Raw genomic sequence first — 20,474 nt, forward strand, 5'->3', positions numbered from 1 at the left:
GAAAAATACTTAACTGGAAAACAAATAAATGAGTTTGAAGCATTATAAACCAACAGTTTACACCTCATTACCCAGTGTCGAAAGATAAAAGTCAGTCAGGAAAATGTTTCGCCAATCTCAATTATGTTCAAACACTCACTAAGCACATGAGTAGGGTTGCAAAGCTAATTTTGGTAATGAACAGAAATCTATGGCAATCTATCGTACCTTTGATCATTTGAACTTTTATAACTTTTAAAATGTGTAATCATATATACACTGCTCAAAAAAATAAAGGGAACACTTAAACAACACAATGTAACTCCAAGTCAATCACACTTCTGTGAAATCAAACTGTCCACTTAGGAAGCAACACTGATTGACAATAAATTCCATATGCTGTTGTGCAAATGGAATAGACAACAGGTGGAAATTATAGGCAATTAGCAAGACACCCCCAATAAAGGAGTGTTTCTGCAGGTGGGGACCACAGACCACTTCTCAGTTCCTATGCTTCCTGGCTGATGTTTTGGTGACGTTTGAATGCTGGCGGTGCTTTCACTCTAGTGGTAGCATGAGACGGAGTCTACAACCCACACAAGTGGCTCAGGTAGTGCAGCTCATCCAGGGTGGCACATCAATGCGAGCTGTGGCAAGAAGGTTTGCTGTGTCCGTCAGCGTAGTGTCCAGAGCATGGAGGCGCTACCAGCAGACAAGCCAGTACATCAGGAGACGTGGAGGAGGCCGTAGGAGGGCAACAACCCAGCAGCAGGACCGCTACCTCCACCTTTGTGCAAGGAGGAGCAGGAGGAGCACTGCCAGAGGCCTGCAAAATGACCTCCAGCAGGCCACAAATGTGCATGTGTCTGCTAAAACGGTCAGAAACAGACTCCATGAGGGTGGTATGAGGGCCCGACGTCCACAGGTGGGGGTTGTGCTTACAGCCCAACACCGTACAGGACGTTTGGCATTTGCCAGAGAACACCAAGATTGGAAAATTCGCCACTGGCGCCCTGTGCTCTTCACAGATGAAGGCAGGTTCACACTGAGCACATGTGACAGACGTGACAGAGTCTGGAGACGCCGTGGAGAACGTTCTGCTGCCTGCAACATCCTCCAGCATGACCGGTTTGGCGGTGGGTCAGTCAAGGTGTGGGGTGGCATTTCTTTGGGGTGCCGCACAGCCCTCCATGTGCTCGCCAGAGGTAGCCTGACTGCCATTAGGTACCGAGATGAGATCATCAGACCCCTTGTCAGACCATATGCTGGTGCGGTTGGCCCTGGGTTCCTCCTAATGCAAGACAATGCTATGTGGCTGGAGTGTGTCAGCAGTTCCTGCAAGAGGAAGGCATTGATGCCATGGACTGGCCTGCCCGTTCCCCAGACCTGAATCCAATTGTGCACATCTGGGACATCATGTCTCGCTCCATCCACCAACGCCACGTTGCACCACAGACTGTCCAGGAGTTGGCGGATGCTTTAGTCCAGGTCTGGGAGGAGATCCCTCAGGAGACCATCCGCCACCTCATCAGGAGCATGCCCAGGCATTGTAGGGAGGTCATACAGGCACGTGGAGGCCGCACACACTACTGAGCCTCATTTTGACTTGTTTTAAGTACATTACATCAAAGTTGGATCAGCCTGTAGTGTGGTTTTCCACTTTAATTTTGAGTGTGACTCCAAATCCAGACCTCCATGGGTTGATAAATTTGTTTCCATTGATAATTTGTGTGATTTTGTTGTCAGCACATTCAACTATGTAAAGAACAAAGTATTTAATAAGAATATTTCATTCATTCAGATCTAGGATGTGTTATTTTAGTGTTCCCTTTATTTTTTTGAGCAGTGTAGTAATAATACATTTTTCCCATGAGTTTCTAGATAGACCATATGGTTCAAGACGAAATAACCTAATTAATGAGAAAAAAATGCATCCAATCAACAATGACATTATTATCAATTACCTCTACAACTTGTGGTATTCACTAAGTTGATATTTAGTGTAATGTTTTACAGTTTACATTTACATATTTACATTTAAGTCATTTAGCAGACGCTCTTATCCAGAGCGACTTACAAATTGGTGCGTTCACCTTAAGACATCCAGTGGAACAGCCACTTTACAATAGTGCATCTAAATCTTTTAAGGGGGGTGAGAAGGATTACTTTATCCTATCCTAGGTATTCCTGAAAGAGGTGGGGTTTCAGGTGTCTCCGGAAGGTGGTGATTGACTCCGCTGTCCTGGCGTCGTGAGGGAGTTTGTTCCACCATTGGGGGGCCAGAGCAGCGAACAGTTTTGACTGGGCTGCGCGGGAACTGTACTTCCTCAGTGGTAGGGAGGCGAGCAGGCCAGAGGTGGATGAACGCAGTGCCCTTGTTTGGGTGTAGGGCCTGATCAGAGCCTGGAGGTACTGAGGTGCCGTTCCCCTCACAGCTCCGTGGCAAGCACCATGGTCTTGTAGCGGATGCGAGCTTCAACTGGAAGCCAATGGAGAGAGCGGAGGAGCGGGGTGACGTGAGAGAACTTGGGAAGGTTGAACACCAGATGGGCTGCGGCGTTCTGGATGAGTTGTAGGGGTTTAATGGCACAGGCAGGAGCCCAGCCAACAGCGAGTTGCAGTAATCCAGACGGGAGATGACAAGTGCCTGGATTAGGACCTGCGCTGCTTCCTGTGTGAGGCAGGGTCGTACTCTGTGGATGTTGTAGAGCATGAACCTACAAGAACGGGCCACCGCCTTGATGTTAGTTGAGAACGACAGGGTGTTGTCCAGGATCACGCCAAGGTTCTTAGCGCTCTGGGAGGAGGACACAATGGAGTTGTCAACCGTGATGGCGAGATCATGGAACGGGCAGTCCTTCCCCGGGAGGAAGAGCAGCTCCGTCTTGCCGAGGTTCAGCTTGAGGTGGTGATCCGTCATCCACACTGATATGTCTGCCAGACATGCAGAGATGCGATTCGCCACCTGGTCATCAGAAGGGGGAAAGGAGAAGATTAATTGTGTGTCGTCTGCATAGCAATGATAGGAGAGACCATGTGAGGTTATGACAGAGCCAAGTGACTTGGTGTATAGCGAGAATAGGAGAGGGCCTAGAACAGAGCCCTGGGGGACGCCAGTGGTGAGAGCGCGTGGTGAGGAGACAGATTCTCGCCACGCCACCTGGTAGGAGCGACCTGTCAGGTAGGACGCAATCCAAGCGTGGGCCGCGCCGGAGATGCCCAACTCGGAGAGGGTGGAGAGGAGGATCTGATAATGTTTAGTCATTGTATTTGTAATTTTAAAATCATCTTATTTAATTCAATTTCATAGACACGGAACAAAAAATATAAACACAACATGTAAAGTGTTAGTTCCATGAGCTGAAATAAAAGATCCCAGAAATGTTCCATGCGCAGAAAAAGCTTATTTCTTTCAAATTTTGTGTGCAAATTTGTTTACATCCCTGTTCGTGAGCATTTCTCCATTGCCAAGATAATCCAGGTGTGGCATATCAACAAGCTGCTTAAACAGCATGATCATTACACAGGTGCACCTTGTGCTGGGGACAATAAAAGGCCACTCTAAAGTGTGACAAAACTGGACATAACACAATGCTACAGATGTCTCAAGATGAGGGAGCAATTGGCATTCTGACTTCAGGAATGTCCACCAGAGCTGTTGCCAGAAAATTGAATGCTCATTTCTCTTCCATAAGCCACCTCCTAGGTCATTTTAGAGAATTTGGCAGTATGTCCAACCTGCCTCACAACCGCAGACCACGTGTAACCACACCATTCCAGGATCTCCACATTCGGCTTCTTCACCTGCAGGATCGTCTGAGACCAGCCAATTGGACAGCTGATGAAACTACGTGTTTGCACAACTGAAGAATTTCTGCGAATAAGCTCATCTGCATGCTCGTCATTCCCACTAGGGTCTTGACCTGACTGCAGGTCGGCGTCGTGACCAGCTTCAGTCGGCAAATGCTCACCTTCGATGGCCACTGGCAAGCTGGAGAAGTGTGCTCTTCACAGATGAATCCCCGTTTCAACTGTCCAATGGCAAATGGCAGACAGCGTATATGGCGTTGTGTGGGCGGGCGGTTTGCTGATGTCAACATTGTGAACAGAGTACCCCATGGTAGCGGTGGGGTTATGGCATGGGCAGGAATAAGCTACAGACAACGAATACAATTGCATTGTATCAATGGCAATTTGTATGCACAGAGATACCGTGATGAGAAGCTGAGGCCCATTGTCGTACCATTCGTTTCAGCATGATAATGCACAGGCACCATGTCACAAGGATCTGTACACAATTCCTGGAAGCTTTAAATGTCCCAGTTCTTCCATGGCCTGAATACTCAATACATGTCACCCATTGAATATGTTTGGGATGCTCTTGATCAATATGTAAGTCAGCGTGTTCCAGTTCACGCCAATATCTATTAACTTCACATAACAATTGAAGAGGAGTGGGACAACATTCCAAAGGCCACAATCAACAGCCTGATCAATTCTGTGTGGTAGATGTGTCGCGCCGCATGAAGAAAATGTGTGACCAAGTCATGTGAAATCCAGAGACTAGGGATTTCCTTATATGAACTGTAAATCAGTCAAATCTTTGAAATTGTTGTTCAGTGTATTTTACATGTGATAAGGCCAAAGAGAGGTGAGAGACACCTGTGATAATCTGAAGTACCCAAAAAGGGCCACTAGATGTCTTGTGATGGATTACATAAAATACTTGAAAGATACCAAAATTCTGGTAGTTTACTGGTAATCTTTGAATGTTTCCAGTAACATACCCTCCCTTTGCAAAATTGCAACCCTATTCATGCGCTATTACATAATAAGGCAGGAGTTCCATGATATTCGGATGAATGTTTATTCAATCCACGCTCTCACAACATGATGAATTTCAAAAGCAGCCATTTTGACTTGTCGACCAATGTCACATACTGCACATTGTCATCTTATTAGATGTTTGCCACTGCAGCAAGCAGATGGGTATGCTGGATGACTCTATGCATGTGGTCAGGACTCTGTTTCAAAGGATTACATCATACACTTTTTACATCAATACTTCATTGTAGATCATGCCTCACCAAACACGCCGTTGAAATGGCCAACCAAGACAATGGCGGTGCTGGCCATGGTTTTCTCTCTGGATAATGCATTACATAACACTGACTTCGATGGAAGATATGCATTATATGATGACTTTCTCCAGCAGCAGCGCACCTAAAAAGGGCCAATCTGGAGTTGCTGCATGCATTTCTGGACTGTTAAAAGTAATCATTTATAGCTGTTGATTCTCGAAGAAGAGCCCATCAGAATACTCTGATGTTTTTTAAACATGGTCAATGTAAAGTAAATGTATGCAAACTCTGTAGATCTTCGAAAAATGGCTAAAGCCATCATTTTGATCTCATGGATGTTCGGTAATTATATTTCTCAAGCCCCGTCCCTCATCAGTTTACCAAAATAAGTAGCAGTGACAGCTTGGTTATTGTTTGAAATGCGGATCGGCCCTTTGATCTCAAAATCGAGCTCATCTACACCAACCTTGAGCTAACCATTTAGCTGCATAACGTGTTACGTGCCGTTTAAAATTATATACAGTGGATAAGAGGAGTGACTATAATGTTCAGAAATTGATTGCTTGCTGTAATCATGACTTATTTCACCATATCTTTGTCCTAAATTACCCACTTGCATTTGTGTTTGCCATTTTATCCTGTTAAAATAGAGACTGTAAAATAGCAGTTACTGTTTTCATGCACTGACACAAAGGCTGAGTGAAAGCAGTGGAAGCTATCACCACGCTTTTCCTATTAAAAAGTAGTGCCTGTTTACGTAACCTCCACATTTGGATTGATTGTGTTTCTAGCTTCCCAGGGGTTCCTGCATGCTAATTGTCATGTTGAGAGGGTTACAAAATCCACCATTTCACCTAGTCATGGTTCCCTCCCCTCTACAATGTGGGCACCCATTGCAACAGTCCAAAGAGGGCAGTGACAGGTCAAGAGAGCCCTCTACAGGCAAAAAGGAGAATAAGCACACGTTTCTGAGTAAAATCAGAATCTGAAAGAGCTCCAGCCTTTATGAACAGACCCGGAATCTTAACTCCTGATAGGCTAACACTGTAGAGACATGCATTGTCAAACTGAAATGGTTGATATGGGAAAGCCATACCTTTGCTTATAAGAGGCTAGGTATGTATTTGATCGTATGATTGTACATAAGTTAATTGAGCTATTTGGACATTATAAAGATTGTCTCTTCAATAGACGTAGAATGTGTATATTTAATTCAAATGAACAAAAAGTGTGTTTAGGAGGTGATATAAGTAATAACACGTATACTCCATTTATAATCCATGAAAATAATTTTTTCCAAATATTTAGAGAAAACTAGTGTGGGTTTATGGAGCAAGTTAATCTATTGGCAAATATATGCTAGAATAAATGTATTTGTTGCTTCAAATGGTCCCCCAGAGACATTTCCAATTGAAGTTTATATAGACCCATGCAGATGTAGAATCACACATTATAAACAGTATTGACATTGTCACAATACACAACAACTCCACAACCATTTGCTGAATCACATTGGGTCTGAGATCTGGTTGGTATGTGGAAAAATGTCCACCTATACTGTAAGCTATGGGTGACTTGTTTGCAATGGAACTCATAACGCACAAAATAAATAAATAAAAATGCTAAACATGGCGAGAAGTCAAAGAGCCACTAACACACCTTTAAAGATGGCTGAATTTATACACATCATGCATTAAAAACCTAATTCATTTTCTTTGCATATTTATTTTCTCATTCATTGTTTAAAAAAAAAATCTATTTACCAGTGTGATGGCATTGGTGAGACGGCATATCTCCGAGGAATTGTGCTAGGGGCCACACTGCTCATTAGCAATCCTCCTATCTGATTCCCAGGCACTTTTCTTTGCCCTGCAAAGTGCCAGTAATGGAATTTAAATGAGTTTCCCAGCTGAATTAATTTACCAGCGATGAATGCACACTTCTGAAGGCAGCATTTGCAGCCGGAGGTTGGGAACTAGGGTTGCCAAGGGAGTGTATTTTACTTTAGAAGTTTACCAGAACTTCCAGAATGTTGGTATCTTTCAAGGATTTTATGTAATCTATCAAACTACATCTAGTGGCACTTTTAGGTACTTCAGATTATCACAGGCGTCTGTGCCCTCTAACTGACCTTATCATATGTCAAAATATATTAAATAATGAAATAAGATGATATACATAAAATAGAATGACAAACATTATCCTAAATAAAAACCATCAACCTACTGAATACCATTGGTGTTTAATATGAGGGTTTCAGTATGAAAAATCCTATAAATCTATACACTTATTTTACTGATGTCAATATGTATTTGTTGTCCATGTTTGCCATCAAACTGGTTGCACTTGTGAAAAAAGTAAATAGTTGGACGAGTTGCAGAGGTAACTAGAAACTACCTACTAGGAACTTATGGACAATAGGGACACAGATGCACAACATTAATACTATATATATGAATGCATGTTCTAAAAGTTTTTCAAGTATAAATGACCAAAGTTACAATAGATTGTCATAGATTTTCTGTTAATTATCAAAATGACTGAAGACATGACACAACATGTGAACAAGTGCATGCGGAGGAGGGCAATTAAATTGGGCAGCTCAAGGAGCGATGTCAAGTTTTTAATCTCACAGATGTCACCAGAAACCAGCTTATCAAATTTGTCACAGGCAGTGGCATGCTGCATAAATGACCTATGCCTACTGTCATATGTTAAAGTTTTAGATAACGTTTTATGCAATGCATGATAAGTGTGAGCATATGTATGTGTGTATGCTAAATATACACTCAGTGACCAGTTCATTAGGTATACCCATCCAGGACAAGGTCGGACCCCTCTTTGCCTCCAGAACAGCCCGATTTCTTTAGGGCATGGAAACGTAGCTCCATTAGTATCAAGGGACCTAACATGTGCCAAGAAAACATTCCGCCAGCAACCTGTACCGTTGGTACCCGGCAGGAGTGGGCCATGGACTCATGCTGCTTACGCCAAATCCTGACTCTGCCATCAGCATGACACAACAGAAACCACAATTCCTGTTTGTGGCCCGCCTGTTAGCTTGCACGATTCTTGCCATTCTCGTTCCAGCTCTCGTCAACAAGCTATTTTCGATCCCACAGGTCTGCCGCTGACTGGATGTTTTTTTTGGTTTGTCACGCCATTCCCGGTAAACCCTTGACACGGTCATGCATGAAAAGCCTAGGAGGCCGACCGTGTCCGAGATATTGGATCCAGTGCCATGGCACCGACGATCATTCCACGCTCAAAGTCGCTTAGGTCACTCGGTTTGCCCATTCCAACGTTCCGTCAAACTGTCACTGAATGCCTCGATGCCCGTCCGCCTGCTTTATATGGCAAGCCACGACCACATGACTCACTGTCTGTAGGCGCTAACCATTTTCGTGAATGGGGTGGTGCAACTAATAAACTGGCCACTGAGTGTACAGTACATAGGACATACAGACCTGTGTGTGTTACATGGATCACACTGCACATTCTATATTTCACTCACAGTGTCCAGTGGGCCTCCATAGTGGTCTACAGGCGACAGACATACTGAATTCTGTATCATGATGGAGTTGCGAGTCTATGGATTGGGCTACATGGATCGTGTTCTAGCTGTCATTGGGAAAACACACAGAAAGAGATCATATTTTCTGTAATAGGTGGGATTGGTACGGGTGAACTCTCACTCGGGAAGCCAACGTCCATTAGACCAAGAGGGAACCCCCGTGGGCCGAGCGTGACAACTGGTCTCTGGCGGGGCTATCAATCACAGCAATTCCATACATGGTTGACAAGGACAGTGTGCAAATGTCAAAGCTATTTGAAGCTTTGCCAGAGAGTGGATATAATAAGGAAGGATATGAGAATCAGCGAGAGACGAGCAAAGACCAGTCGAAAATCAAGCGTTCGTGAAGCACTCCTGTCCCAAGGCCAAGAATCATATAGATGTATGGTTAATGTTGTGAATATTAATGTTTTTTTTTTTACCTTTATTTTACTAGGCAAGTCAGTTAAGAAAAAATTCTTATTTTCAATGACGGCCTAGGAACAGTGGGTTAACTGCCTGTTCAGGGGCAGAACGACAGATTTGTACCTTGTCAGCTCGGGGATTTGAACTTGCAACCTTTCGGTAACTAGTCCAACGCTCTAACCACTAGGCTACCCTGCCGCCCCATGGGGATGAAGTCATTCATTTATCTATTATAAACTCACACAATATTACAATTTCCATTGTTAGAATTAAACACAGCAAATATTGCTTTCTGGGCCATGGCCGTTAGGTATGTAAGTAGGACTCAAAGTCATCTGGCAAAATACACACAATTCTGACTTTCATTCACATATGATCTGATAATGCGTCAGGTTTTTACGTGAGGGGTTTTTACGTGAGGTGTTTTTACGTGAGGGGTTTTTACGTGAGGGGTTTTTACGTGGGGTAAACAACACTAGTGTTATTGGTTTCTACAGAGGGCCAGTCTGTATGTTGACTTCAATGTGGTGAGACCCACACAGACACGGGTAAGACTGGGTTTTACTTTCTTTTGAGAGGGAAATGTCTAATCCAATGTTAATAATTAGATATGGAGGTAATGTTCTGTTAAAACTAGCTGATAGGTTATACTCCAAAGAAAAGTCATTGGAAAGGGCTGTCTGGTATTATTCATTAACCAAATGTTGATACTTCATTTGTACTTTTGTTCGGGTCTCTAATGAAAAAAAGAACAATCAGGTGAATGTGTGTGTGTGAGGTTGTGTTTTCATTTTCTTTGCAGTAGAAATCTGTCGTGATAGAATTGGTAGCTGAAATCGATGGTGAACCGTCAACACATATTTGAGGCAATTACTTTTGTGCAAACACATGCTCGAAGTTATCGATACAACCAGGTCACAATTTATTGAGCAGCCAAGTTCTGCAGCTTCCTGACATGATTGAATATAACTTTGGGCTTACCCTTCATTGAACTGCAGTACAACATAAAACTTTTATTGAAAAGCTGTCTTAATGTTTATGATTATGTTAATTCCGCTCATTATATTTTGGTAATTTACTCTGTATGACTTTGGCCAGTGTCTGAAAGTGCTGCATTTTAGCCCTTACACATTATCGTTGAATAACTAATGATGGCCATGAATTGTTATAATCTCCACCTGGCACAGCCAGAAGAGGACTGGCCACCCCTCATAGCAGGTTCCTCTCTAGGTTTCTTCCTAGGTTTTGGCCTTTCTGGGGAGTTTTTCCTAGCCACCGTGCTTCTACACCTGCATTGCTTGCGGTTTGGGGGTTTTTAGGCTGGGTTTCTGTACAGCACTTTGATATATCAGCTGATGTAAGAAGGGCTATATAAATACATTTGATTTGAAAAATACATTTTGATTTGAAACATCTTTCAAGCAACATCGATACATAAGCATCTACAATAGATTTTTATTGAAATGACTCAATTCTTGGAGAAAACAAAAATTCTGCCAGCATTTGATTGACATTGTAGAATAACAACGAATCCTTACTCACTGGTAATTGGAGTTTATATCAGTTGCAGTGATCGCGAATCGAAAGTGTTCCATCTTATACCGTATGAATGTTATAATCGGTTTTATTCCCTCGGTATGGACAATGTATTGGAACGATAGACAAATGGACGGAGAAGATAAGTGGAAAGTTAGTATCTGACGTGTTTAGTGACACAGATAATATCATCTTTTATTGGATTGCCATGTCTACCTCTACACTGGTTTAATAAACAAGAAGGTTACCTTGTTGGATGATGTCTAGGCATATGGCCTGTCCAGAGCATGTATCTAGGTGCCACCTCCGGCCCCTGTAAGTCTGTTCTCCCAGCGCCCCAGCCGCACTGAAACTCTACTGAAGAAGAGCAAGAGTAAGTTTCAACACTTAGGTTGACTTCACGTGACCTTGTATTTTTGCGTGTTTTGTTCTGACAATCAAATTATGTTACTCTTTCTACATTCGCAGTTTACATGAACACAGAGGCAGAGTGGAGGGAACAGAAGCACGAGTTGAAGCTCCCTCCTCCAGCGTGGATTAGCTACTTGGCCCTCCTCGCCATCATCTTATTCCGTCCCGTGTGGAGGGAGGGTGAGGCGGATTTTCGTGCACTTCAGGGCCTGGCATTTGCAGGCGGTGATAAACTCTGGACTGGGTTGGTGATCCGCCTCTTCAAGGCCATCCAGGATAACTTTTGGAAACGTCCCCTGGGCCTCTATAGAGCAACCCAGCATCCCTACCCAAAGAAAGGCACGAGCGAAGGTGATAAGGTCAATTGGAAAGCCATAAAGCTGCTCTGCCTCCCCGTCTGGGTTGTAGTCCTTGCCACTGTATTGTTTTGCATTGGAGAATGCTGGAATCGATGGCCATAGCAACACTGTGGGCTTCCCGCAGTCTTCGCCCTGAGGACTATTCGGCGGACATCCAAGCACCTGCTCTACACCATGGGCAGCAGTATCCAGCACCAGATGAACAGCTCGGCCGTCAGCGACCAGATGGGCTTTATGAACAAGGTGAGGAAGGAGGTGGGTGTTATGGTGGATTTCATCCACTTCATGGAGGTGTTCGAGGGGAGGATCATCCGTGTAGTGCTGGAGATCACCCACCTGGACCGCTGCGGCCCAGGCGGGGTGATCCGCACCCTGGAGGCTACGAACGTTCTGCTGGCAGGGGAGAATGTCCTGTTCGTGTCCATCCTAGCTGTGGACCCCAGACTGGTGGTGGGCCAAAAAATCCTCCAAAACATGACCCGCCAAACCGCACTCCTTAACACCTGCCCGCTTAACCCAGAAGCCAGCTGCGTCGATGTGTCGGAGGAAACACCGTTCAACTGACAACCGAAGTCAGCCTGCAGGAGTTGCTAGAGCGTGATGAGCCAAGTAAAGCCCCACCGGCCAAACCCTCCGCTAACCCGGACGACGCTGGGCCAATTGTGCATCACCCTATGGGACTCCCAGTCACGGCTGGTTGTGACACAGCCTGGGATCGAACCCAGGTCTGTAGTACAGAGATGCAGTGCCATAGAACGCTGTGCCACTCGAGAGGCCGCATACAACTTTCTAAACAGGATGGCCACCCTGCCTTTCTCAGAGCCTGAGATGTTCCCTGACTCCAAATGCAGAGCTTTTAAAACCTTCGCTGACAGCCATCTAGAGTCTGACTGATGGAAAGTTATTAAGAGAGGAAAACACAGGGCTGGGAAGTTCTCTGCATTTGAAAAAGGCAGGCTTGATGACAACATTGTGCCGTTCACTGGAAAGGGTCAAAGCGAGGCAGACACTAGAAAAAGGCATCCGTTGGAAGATCTATGCCAAGAAAGTCAAGGCGCTAACAAATGAGGCATGACACGCCATGTATACCAAATGCAACCCTCTTCATGTTTATCTTATGGCAAACCATGTGCATATGAGAAGGATAATAAACTCTGGGGTGACAGTCATCGTCATGGATGCAATGAAGTACGGGGGCCTCTCCAAAGCTAAAGACCTTGCTGCCTGGGTGGTGATGGCCAACCTTTGGCCCTGCCGTCTGAGCTGGATCCTGCAATGCTCAGAGGACCACCAGCAGAGGGCTGACACTGATGGCGCTGATGGTGATATCATCCAGGCCAAGACCTTATGGGAGGTGTTCAGTGACACCAGTCTGGAGCCCCACATGCTCAGAGATCATCTGGAGACTGAAAGGTTCCTTAAGGTAGACTTCCAGTGTTGATCAGTTCAGACTGTGTACAGTCAACTTGGACCAATCCATTAAAGTAAAACTGGCTTGGGTTAGAGCAGGAACCAGCCTGAGAGACAGGGCCAAGTCAAAGCCATCTGCGGATTAGAACAGTAATCAGTATGCGCAGAGGACATCTGCAAAGAGGTATGTTAAAAATAAGAATCTTTATGCTGTTAGAATTATTAAGCTAGTATATCATGGAGGTCAGTATACAGTTTCATGCATAGATCATTATTATGGCATTTACATAACTCATTTAGCCAAGTCCATCAGTGTATCAAATGAATTTTGAATCAGACAGATCAGTCACAACAGAACCCAATGCACCCGTAAAATAATTGTTTGACAGTTTCCCTCAGTCTGCTGCTATTGTGTACTTGTTAACATGCAAAAATGGCAAGTCAGTGACCTTGAAATGTTCTGTTTCAGGAGCGATGTGTGCTAATAGCGCTCAGCTCACAAGCGTGGCATTCATAGCAGCAGACTGCATACGGTACAGTCCCTTGCGAGCAATCACAAATGATGTAACTTCCCACACGCCATAACCTTTTCCATTAACCCCCGGTGCCCATTAGAATGACGACCAACCATGTCCAATGGCACCATTCAAAATACACTCACCTGCCAGTTTATTAGGTACATCGTTCCTACAGACAGTGAGTCATGTGGCCGTGGCTTGCTATATAAAGCAGGCTGACAGGCATTCAGATACTGTTAGAAAGGCCTAAACAGCTTTAAGCGTGGTATGATCATCGATGCCAAGCGCACCGGACACAGTATCTCAGAAACGGACGCCCTACTGGTCTTTTTACACAAGACAATGTCTAGGGGTTACCGATAATGGAGCGACAAAAAAATAAATAACTGTGGCAGTCCTGTGGGCGAAACAGCTCGTTGAAGAGAGAGGTCGAAGGAGAATGGCAAGAATCGTGCAAGCTAACTGGCGGGCCACAAACAGACAAATAACGGCGAAGTATAACAGTGGGTTCCAGAACGAAATCTCAGAACGCACAACTCGCCATTCCTTGTCACGGAGGGGCTACTGCAGCAGATGACCACACCGGTTTCCACTCCTATCAGCTGAAAACAAGAAGCGGCTCTAGTGGGCACGTGATCACCAACACTGGGCAATTGAGGAGTGGAAAAACGTTGTCTGGAACATGACAGCGAGTTCAGAATACTTGAGTGGCCTGCGCAGTGGGCAGACTTCAACCCAATAGAGCATATTTGGGATGAGATGGGATGGGCTGTTTGCAGAATGAATGTACCGCCATCCAATCTGCAGAAACTGCGTGATGCCATCACGTCAGCATGGACCAACATCCCGGTGGAACATTTCAGCTAAAAACAAGAAGTAACTCCAGTGGGGACGCGATCACCAACACTGGACAATTGAGGAGTGGAAAAACATTGCCTGGACCAACAAATCTCAGGTCCTGTTACATCATGCTGATGGCAGTCAGGATTTGGCATTAGCAGGATGAGTCCATGACCCCATCCTGCCTGATGTCAATGCTACAGGCTGATGGCGTAATGGTGTGGGAAATGTTTTTATGGCACAAATTTGGTCCCTTGATACCGACTGAGCAACGTTTCCATTGCCCGAAAAAGTCTGTCTGTTCTTGAGGCAAAGCGGGGTCCGACCCGGTACTAGATTGGTGTACCTAATAAACTGTGTATATGTGTATATGTCACACAATGTCATGTCTGCATTGTTCTCTAGATGGAAAAGTTGATCTTGCCAATGAAATACCAACAGCTGCTGACAGGGGGTCAACTCGATGGAGCATCTCTAGTTGATTGGAGCAGCAGTGAGATCTAGCTAGCTACGTTTGCTCTGACTACCCAGCTAACTAGCGATTACCATTAGTGGCAAACACGATTTAGCTTAACTTGCTAAGAGAATATTAACTAGCTGTTTGCAGATGTAAGAAACACAAACTAATATTGTAATTATAGAACCCATGTGGATTTATATGAAGATCAAAGTGGAAACAACATCGTTGTCATCACCATTGTTGCATGTGCTGCATTGACCATGCAGCCTGAACGAAAGTGTCGCGTGGTCAAGCAACAACAAATGCGCTCCTTGAGTGACAGGAGGTGGGACTAGGTCTGTGTGGAAAGCGGCGTGGAAAGCGAGAGAGCGGAGGGATGACTCAAGTAGCGGAGTACACACAGCATATCACATTTAACAAACCAAACATTAAAAATACCGTTATAGAAGGTAAAGTAAAAACCCAAACCGGTATATAGTAAAATACGGTATACCGCCCAGCCCTAGTAGGGTAGCCTAGTGGTTAGAGCGTTGGACTAGTAACCGGAAGGTTGCAAGTTCAAACCCCCGAGCTGACAAGGTACAAATCTGTCGTTCTGCCCCTGGCAGTTAACCCACTGTTCCTAGGCTGTCATTGAAAATAAGAATTTGTTCTTAACTGACTTGCCTAGTTAAATAAAGGTAAAATAAAATTTAAATAAAAGTGAGATCAGACATGACCTTGGGAGAATGTATCACTTTCAGTTCGCACTTCCTAGGTGCCATGCCAAATGCTCAGTCTCACCCGACATGTCAGTGACTGCAAAAATAATGGCTAATCAAACCCCCCGGAAAACATTATCTTCAATTTTGTAACACTTTTTATATCTTTGGAAGGATTGCACTGAATCTTAAATTGTTTTAACTGTTCCTTCAAATGTTCTCTAAAGTCGAGGCCTAATTGCGGTTCAATGACTGAAATGTGAATAAAGCGACGCACGATGATAACAACCTAGAATTCAATGTTGTCATTGTTTTGTTAGCAAATGGGGATTCTGTAGTTTCTTCAACTCTAGGCCTACGCAAAAAATGACCACAGCGGTCGCATCCCTTGCAGTGCCTTGCTGACACCACAAGAGTGGGCTGTGCACTAGGCCTACACAAGGTTTGGTGCATTGGAAAATACAGAGATTGACTAGACATCTCATGTGCTTGTGAACAGCTAAATACTTGAACCTATGATCGAGAGCAATAAGCAATCCTTTATGACCAACTACAATGAATAATCTGAATAACATGGAGCAGTAATAGTATAATGGCATGCATAATTTATTCACCTAATGCAAGTGCCTTTTACAAATAACGATACTCCCAGGTCCATTGTTTAGCCTACATAATACATATGAAACAATGAATGGGGCACATCACTGTCCGAGAATAGGGGTAGTGGGAGAGGAGGGGATGGTAATATCGGGGAGTAGATAACAGCTGGTGATAATGTATATTCCCTCTGAGACGGACTTGAGATCGTCCAGAATGAGTCGGATGCTGTGGGAGGCGTTGATGATGCCGTTCTGGGAGCTGTTTAGGTGGGTTGTGGCCATGCGTATCTCCTTTGTGGCATTACCATACACCTGTTTGATGGTCTGGGGCACATCCGTGCACAGACGTGCATTGCTCTCCTGTAATTTCAGCTGGAGTAAAGTGTTGTAGTAGAGCCCTCTGTGTTCAGGCCTAGACACAACCAGCTCCTCTACCGCGGACGGAATGTCAGGGTTATCTCTGATCACAAGCAGGGGAGTTAAGTCCTTGCGTAATATTTGTGGGTTTTCAGAGCTTGCAGGAATGACACATTTACGTACTCTCTCAACCTCCCCCCCGCTGTCAGTCTCAGATGCTTCCCCTGGTACCTTTTGCCCTCCGGCTGTTGAATGTGGAGAGAGGGAGGTGATGTATACCTCATCATCTGAGTCGGTCTCTGACGGCTCGCCTTGTACCACTATCTGGTATTTGTCACTTGCCATTACACCACCTAAATACACAAGATAATTGTGAAGGCCTACAGTAGAAAATATAATATTTTATGGAGAGGCACAGTTTAATGGAACAGTGAAGCATGTTCTGGTGGTATGCATTGTTTAATGGAACTGTGACAGAATCAGATGATGCCTGGGTGCCCATCGGAATGTGCCTCCCTCCCAAATTTGGTCACTAGCCCAAATATTTTTTTTTGTGCGAGATGATAACTATCGAAAGGTGGCCCCCCGTTTAATCATGTTATGAAATGTAAGTATTTGGCTTGTTATGTTAATCAATCTACGTTAAATCAATTCACCAATGCCAATATCGATAGCTAGCCTGCTATTATTCGAAAAATGTATGTAAAACAAAGTATCATACCTCCGGTCCTGCAAAAAAGAATCACATGAGCACCCAGAAGTCGGTCAAAAACACTCCCTCACTAGGGTTGACCCAAACTAAGTACTGCACATATTCGCTAGTCAGTACACCTAGATGTCTGTTAAATCTGACTAAATTGAACATTGAGATTATGTGTAGATCTGAGTATCTGCGCAGATCCTCACAAAGTCTAACCCTCGTGAGTATGCAGTACGATTCTTGACCAATCAGAGTAGACACCGAACGACATGTGACATTTGGAACGTCAACCATATGCAGTCATTGGCCGTGTTCGAGAACATCAAACTCGTAATGTATCATGGGAAATGGTGAATGACTGATTGATCTACAAACAACAATGAGTCGTTATTTATGACGGACGGTGATTTGTAGATCAATCAGTCGGCAGTCTCCTCCACTGTCGGCTGCAATGTCGAACAAGACTATTGATGTCAACAAACCCCATATGATCGTGCGACGCAAGCAAGCTTCCTAGACGCAGCGTAAAATATTTTGTGATGAAGGTATGAAGTGCCATCTGTAGTAGTTACAGTAAGCGCTATTTTATGGTTATTAAATTATAATAATAGTTGGTGCATGAAAAATGTTGACCGATGCACTAAGACATCGCCGCAGTGTTCTGTAAGAAATTACATTCTTCATCGTCAGCATTCGCCGTCACGGCCACTGCAACACAGCTACGGTCACTTTCAGCAGCCAGTACAAGCTCGTTAAGTTAGGTTGTCAGTGGTCAGACTGTTGATGACTAGTTATGAGTGTCTGACTGTATGGTGTGTGATGTAACGTTAGTTGTCTGTAATTTCCACTATCAGTTTTATTTTAAGTACTTCCCTGTACCAAAAGGGAAAGGCTATTGCATATGTATTTTTTTGTCGCTGTAGAAAGCGTTATGTTCTTGTATGTGTGCATAAATTCACATCGCACACAAACTAACGTTACTCAGCTCATCATGTCTCATCTGAGTGGAATTTACGTGGGAAAGTCGTGATTTGCTGTTGGGTGAACTTCAAAGGGACTGGAGAAGAAACTGTCACTGTACTCTTGTGTGAATGTTGTAATGAACATCTCTGGATTGGTTTATTTCACAATCTATTCCTGTCATTTATATCCAGTATCTATTTTGGATGCTGTTGTGACTCATATATTCTCCCATAATGAGGTTTCATATACCTTTGATTTTTTTTTAAGCCACCATTGTTCCTGTGTTGAACACTAGCTTATTATAATGCAACTTGAATGCTGCTCTTTGATGCATATTGCTACAGCATTTTATTTCAGTAGAACGTCGAACATTTATTTCAGGCCATTTTATTATAATCATTCGGGCCATCCCTCAGTCTACCTCTAACGTAGAGAAATTATCTTAGCCTACATTATCGTGTGGTACTTCAACCTTTTTCCATGTGTTCTTGTTTACTCCCATCCAGGAGGAGCCCAGGGGCTGCTACCAGAGCAGGTACACCCAGTGAGGGTCGGGAGAGACCATGGACCTGAGTGAGAGGAGGCCCAACAAGTGGTGGACAGAGTCGGACACCTTCGCCATGCTGGCCCTCATCGAGCAGCTGGACCTGGTGCATGAGCTGGATAAGAAGCGCCAGCGCAACGACTCGCACTTCCGCCGCCTGCGCTACAGCCTGGCCAAGCGGGACATCTACTTCACTGTCAACCAGATACGCAACCGCTGGAAGAGCCTCAAGCACAAGTACCGCAAGATCAAGACGGCGGGATACCGTAGCGCCGCTGCACGCCTGTCCGCCATCGAGTCGTTCCGTTACTTTCGTATGCTGGACCGCATGCTGGCCAGGAGGGCCCGGGTGAGGGGCCCCAGTGCAAGGCATTGCAGATGGACACAATATGGTGGTGTTGACCCCTTCAGACCTGGAGGATCATACTGATGGTACTACTTTCTGGCTTTAGGATAATTATACATGTATTATTTTACATTAAATAATTGTAAAGAAGTGTATGCTTTGCGTTGGCCTGCTCTGCTCACCCTTCTTCTCAGGTGATGTTGCTCAGCCCGAATCTGCGGCCCCTTGGCAGGACAGCCTGGCTCCAGCTCTAGAGGGAGAAGCAGACGAGACTAATGCCATCCCAATAGAGGCCAACGCCAGCACTCCGGGCTGGGCCTTGAAGTCAGACGAGATAATGACTTTGGGTCTGTCTGGAGAGTATCTTTACCCAGTGAAGAGAGAGCCACATTCAGTACCCTCTTTACATGATGATGAGGGAGCTAGGGACTCCACTGGCTGCAGTCCACAAGAACAAACTGGTGAGTGCTTTTATAACTGAGTGGCTACATGACCAACTATATTCTATGTAATTAATGTGTTCTTTTTAACTAATATGTCATTCATCTGTTTGAATTTTACTTTGTACTTAACAATTGTTTAAAGCTTTGGATAATAAATATTACAGCGATAACCTAAAACAAATACAAGTTGTCCTGCTGTTCATTTCTCCGCAGGCACTTGTGAGGACACCAGCACCCTGATCCTCCAGCAGCTCACCATCCTGAACCATCAGCTAGGGGAACAACTCACTGAGCAAAGGGCCTTCCACTGCAGCATGCTGGGTATGATGGACCGACAGATAGAGGTCCTGGAGCAGCTCTCCAACTGCTCCACAGGCCGCCAGGTCAAGGCCGAACCCGATGACAGTAATACTCCTATCAGCCAGCAGGTCCACAACTCCCTGGTGCGCATCTTGAGAGGAGTGGAACAGGTCCAAACCCAAGGACACCAGCAATGCTCATGCAAGGCCTACCCCTCACAGCCTACATCACCCTCCAGGGATGAGAACTCAACTAGTGACACATCCAACCCTCAGCCCTCAGACCATGGGCGTCCTGAACCTCAAGGACCATCCCCCTCAGAGCAGCTTCCCACTTCCCCACAGAAGGGTGTTTTGCTTAACGGACTCTCAAACAAGTTCCAGCACAACTGAGTGCTCTTGAAGCTTCATTCTGACACAGGAGAGCATACACTATTAGGAAAAATGGTTTCAAATGGGTTCTTCAGTTGTCCCCATAGGAGAACCCTTTTAGGATCCAGGTAGAATCTTTTTTGGTTTCAGGTAAAACACATTTTTTCCATGTAGAACCCTCTAAAAAGGGTTCTGCATGGAACCTAAAAATGGTTCTACCTGAAACCAAAAAAAAAAGGTTATTCAAAGGGTTATCCTATGGGGACAGCCGAAGAATTGTTTCAGGTTCTGGATATAAACTTTTTTTTTCTAAGAGTGTTGAATAAAAATATATGGGTGCTTACATTTATGAGGGACTTGTCATTTTGAGAATGTATTGTGAAAAAAAAGTTTTTTTTATTTTTTATTCCAACTTCTCTCTTCAGTTTAATTTTGTCATGTCCAAATGTTTTAATGTACAGAAGTGAATAATCTGATGTTTTAATCAGATATATTTTAAAGTCTACAATCTAGAGAATTTTGACAAACCTTAGTGCAGATGTTTATTTACTCTAATCAAGAAGAGAGATTCCAATTT

The 20,474-nt window shown here is 44.4% G+C and overlaps 2 protein-coding genes across 2 annotated transcripts; one reads left to right on the forward strand and one right to left on the reverse strand.

Annotated features, from left to right (window-relative positions):
• Positions 1–7,670: 7,670 nt before the first annotated feature.
• LOC115137650 (biogenesis of lysosome-related organelles complex 1 subunit 3-like) lies at positions 7,671–17,144 on the reverse strand. Its single transcript, XM_029673975.2, has 2 exons — positions 16,952–17,144; positions 7,671–16,583 (listed from the first exon to the last, which is right to left on the reverse strand). Exon 2 carries the CDS (start codon positions 16,573–16,575, stop codon positions 15,976–15,978), a length of 600 nt encoding a protein of 199 aa, XP_029529835.1. The 5' UTR covers positions 16,576–16,583; positions 16,952–17,144; the 3' UTR covers positions 7,671–15,975.
• A 105-nt stretch (positions 17,145–17,249) lies between these two features.
• LOC115137651 (uncharacterized) lies at positions 17,250–20,240 on the forward strand. Its single transcript, XM_065024082.1, is given in 5 exon segments — positions 17,250–17,475; positions 18,400–18,780; positions 18,782–18,869; positions 18,927–19,244; positions 19,440–20,240. Coding segments are annotated over 4 exon segments (1,209 nt in total). The 5' UTR covers positions 17,250–17,475; positions 18,400–18,456; the 3' UTR covers positions 19,919–20,240.
• The last annotated feature ends 234 nt before the right edge of the window (positions 20,241–20,474 follow it).

This window comes from Oncorhynchus nerka, linkage group LG11 (genome assembly GCF_034236695.1).
Source record: "Oncorhynchus nerka isolate Pitt River linkage group LG11, Oner_Uvic_2.0, whole genome shotgun sequence".
Taxonomy (NCBI): domain Eukaryota; kingdom Metazoa; phylum Chordata; class Actinopteri; order Salmoniformes; family Salmonidae; genus Oncorhynchus; species Oncorhynchus nerka.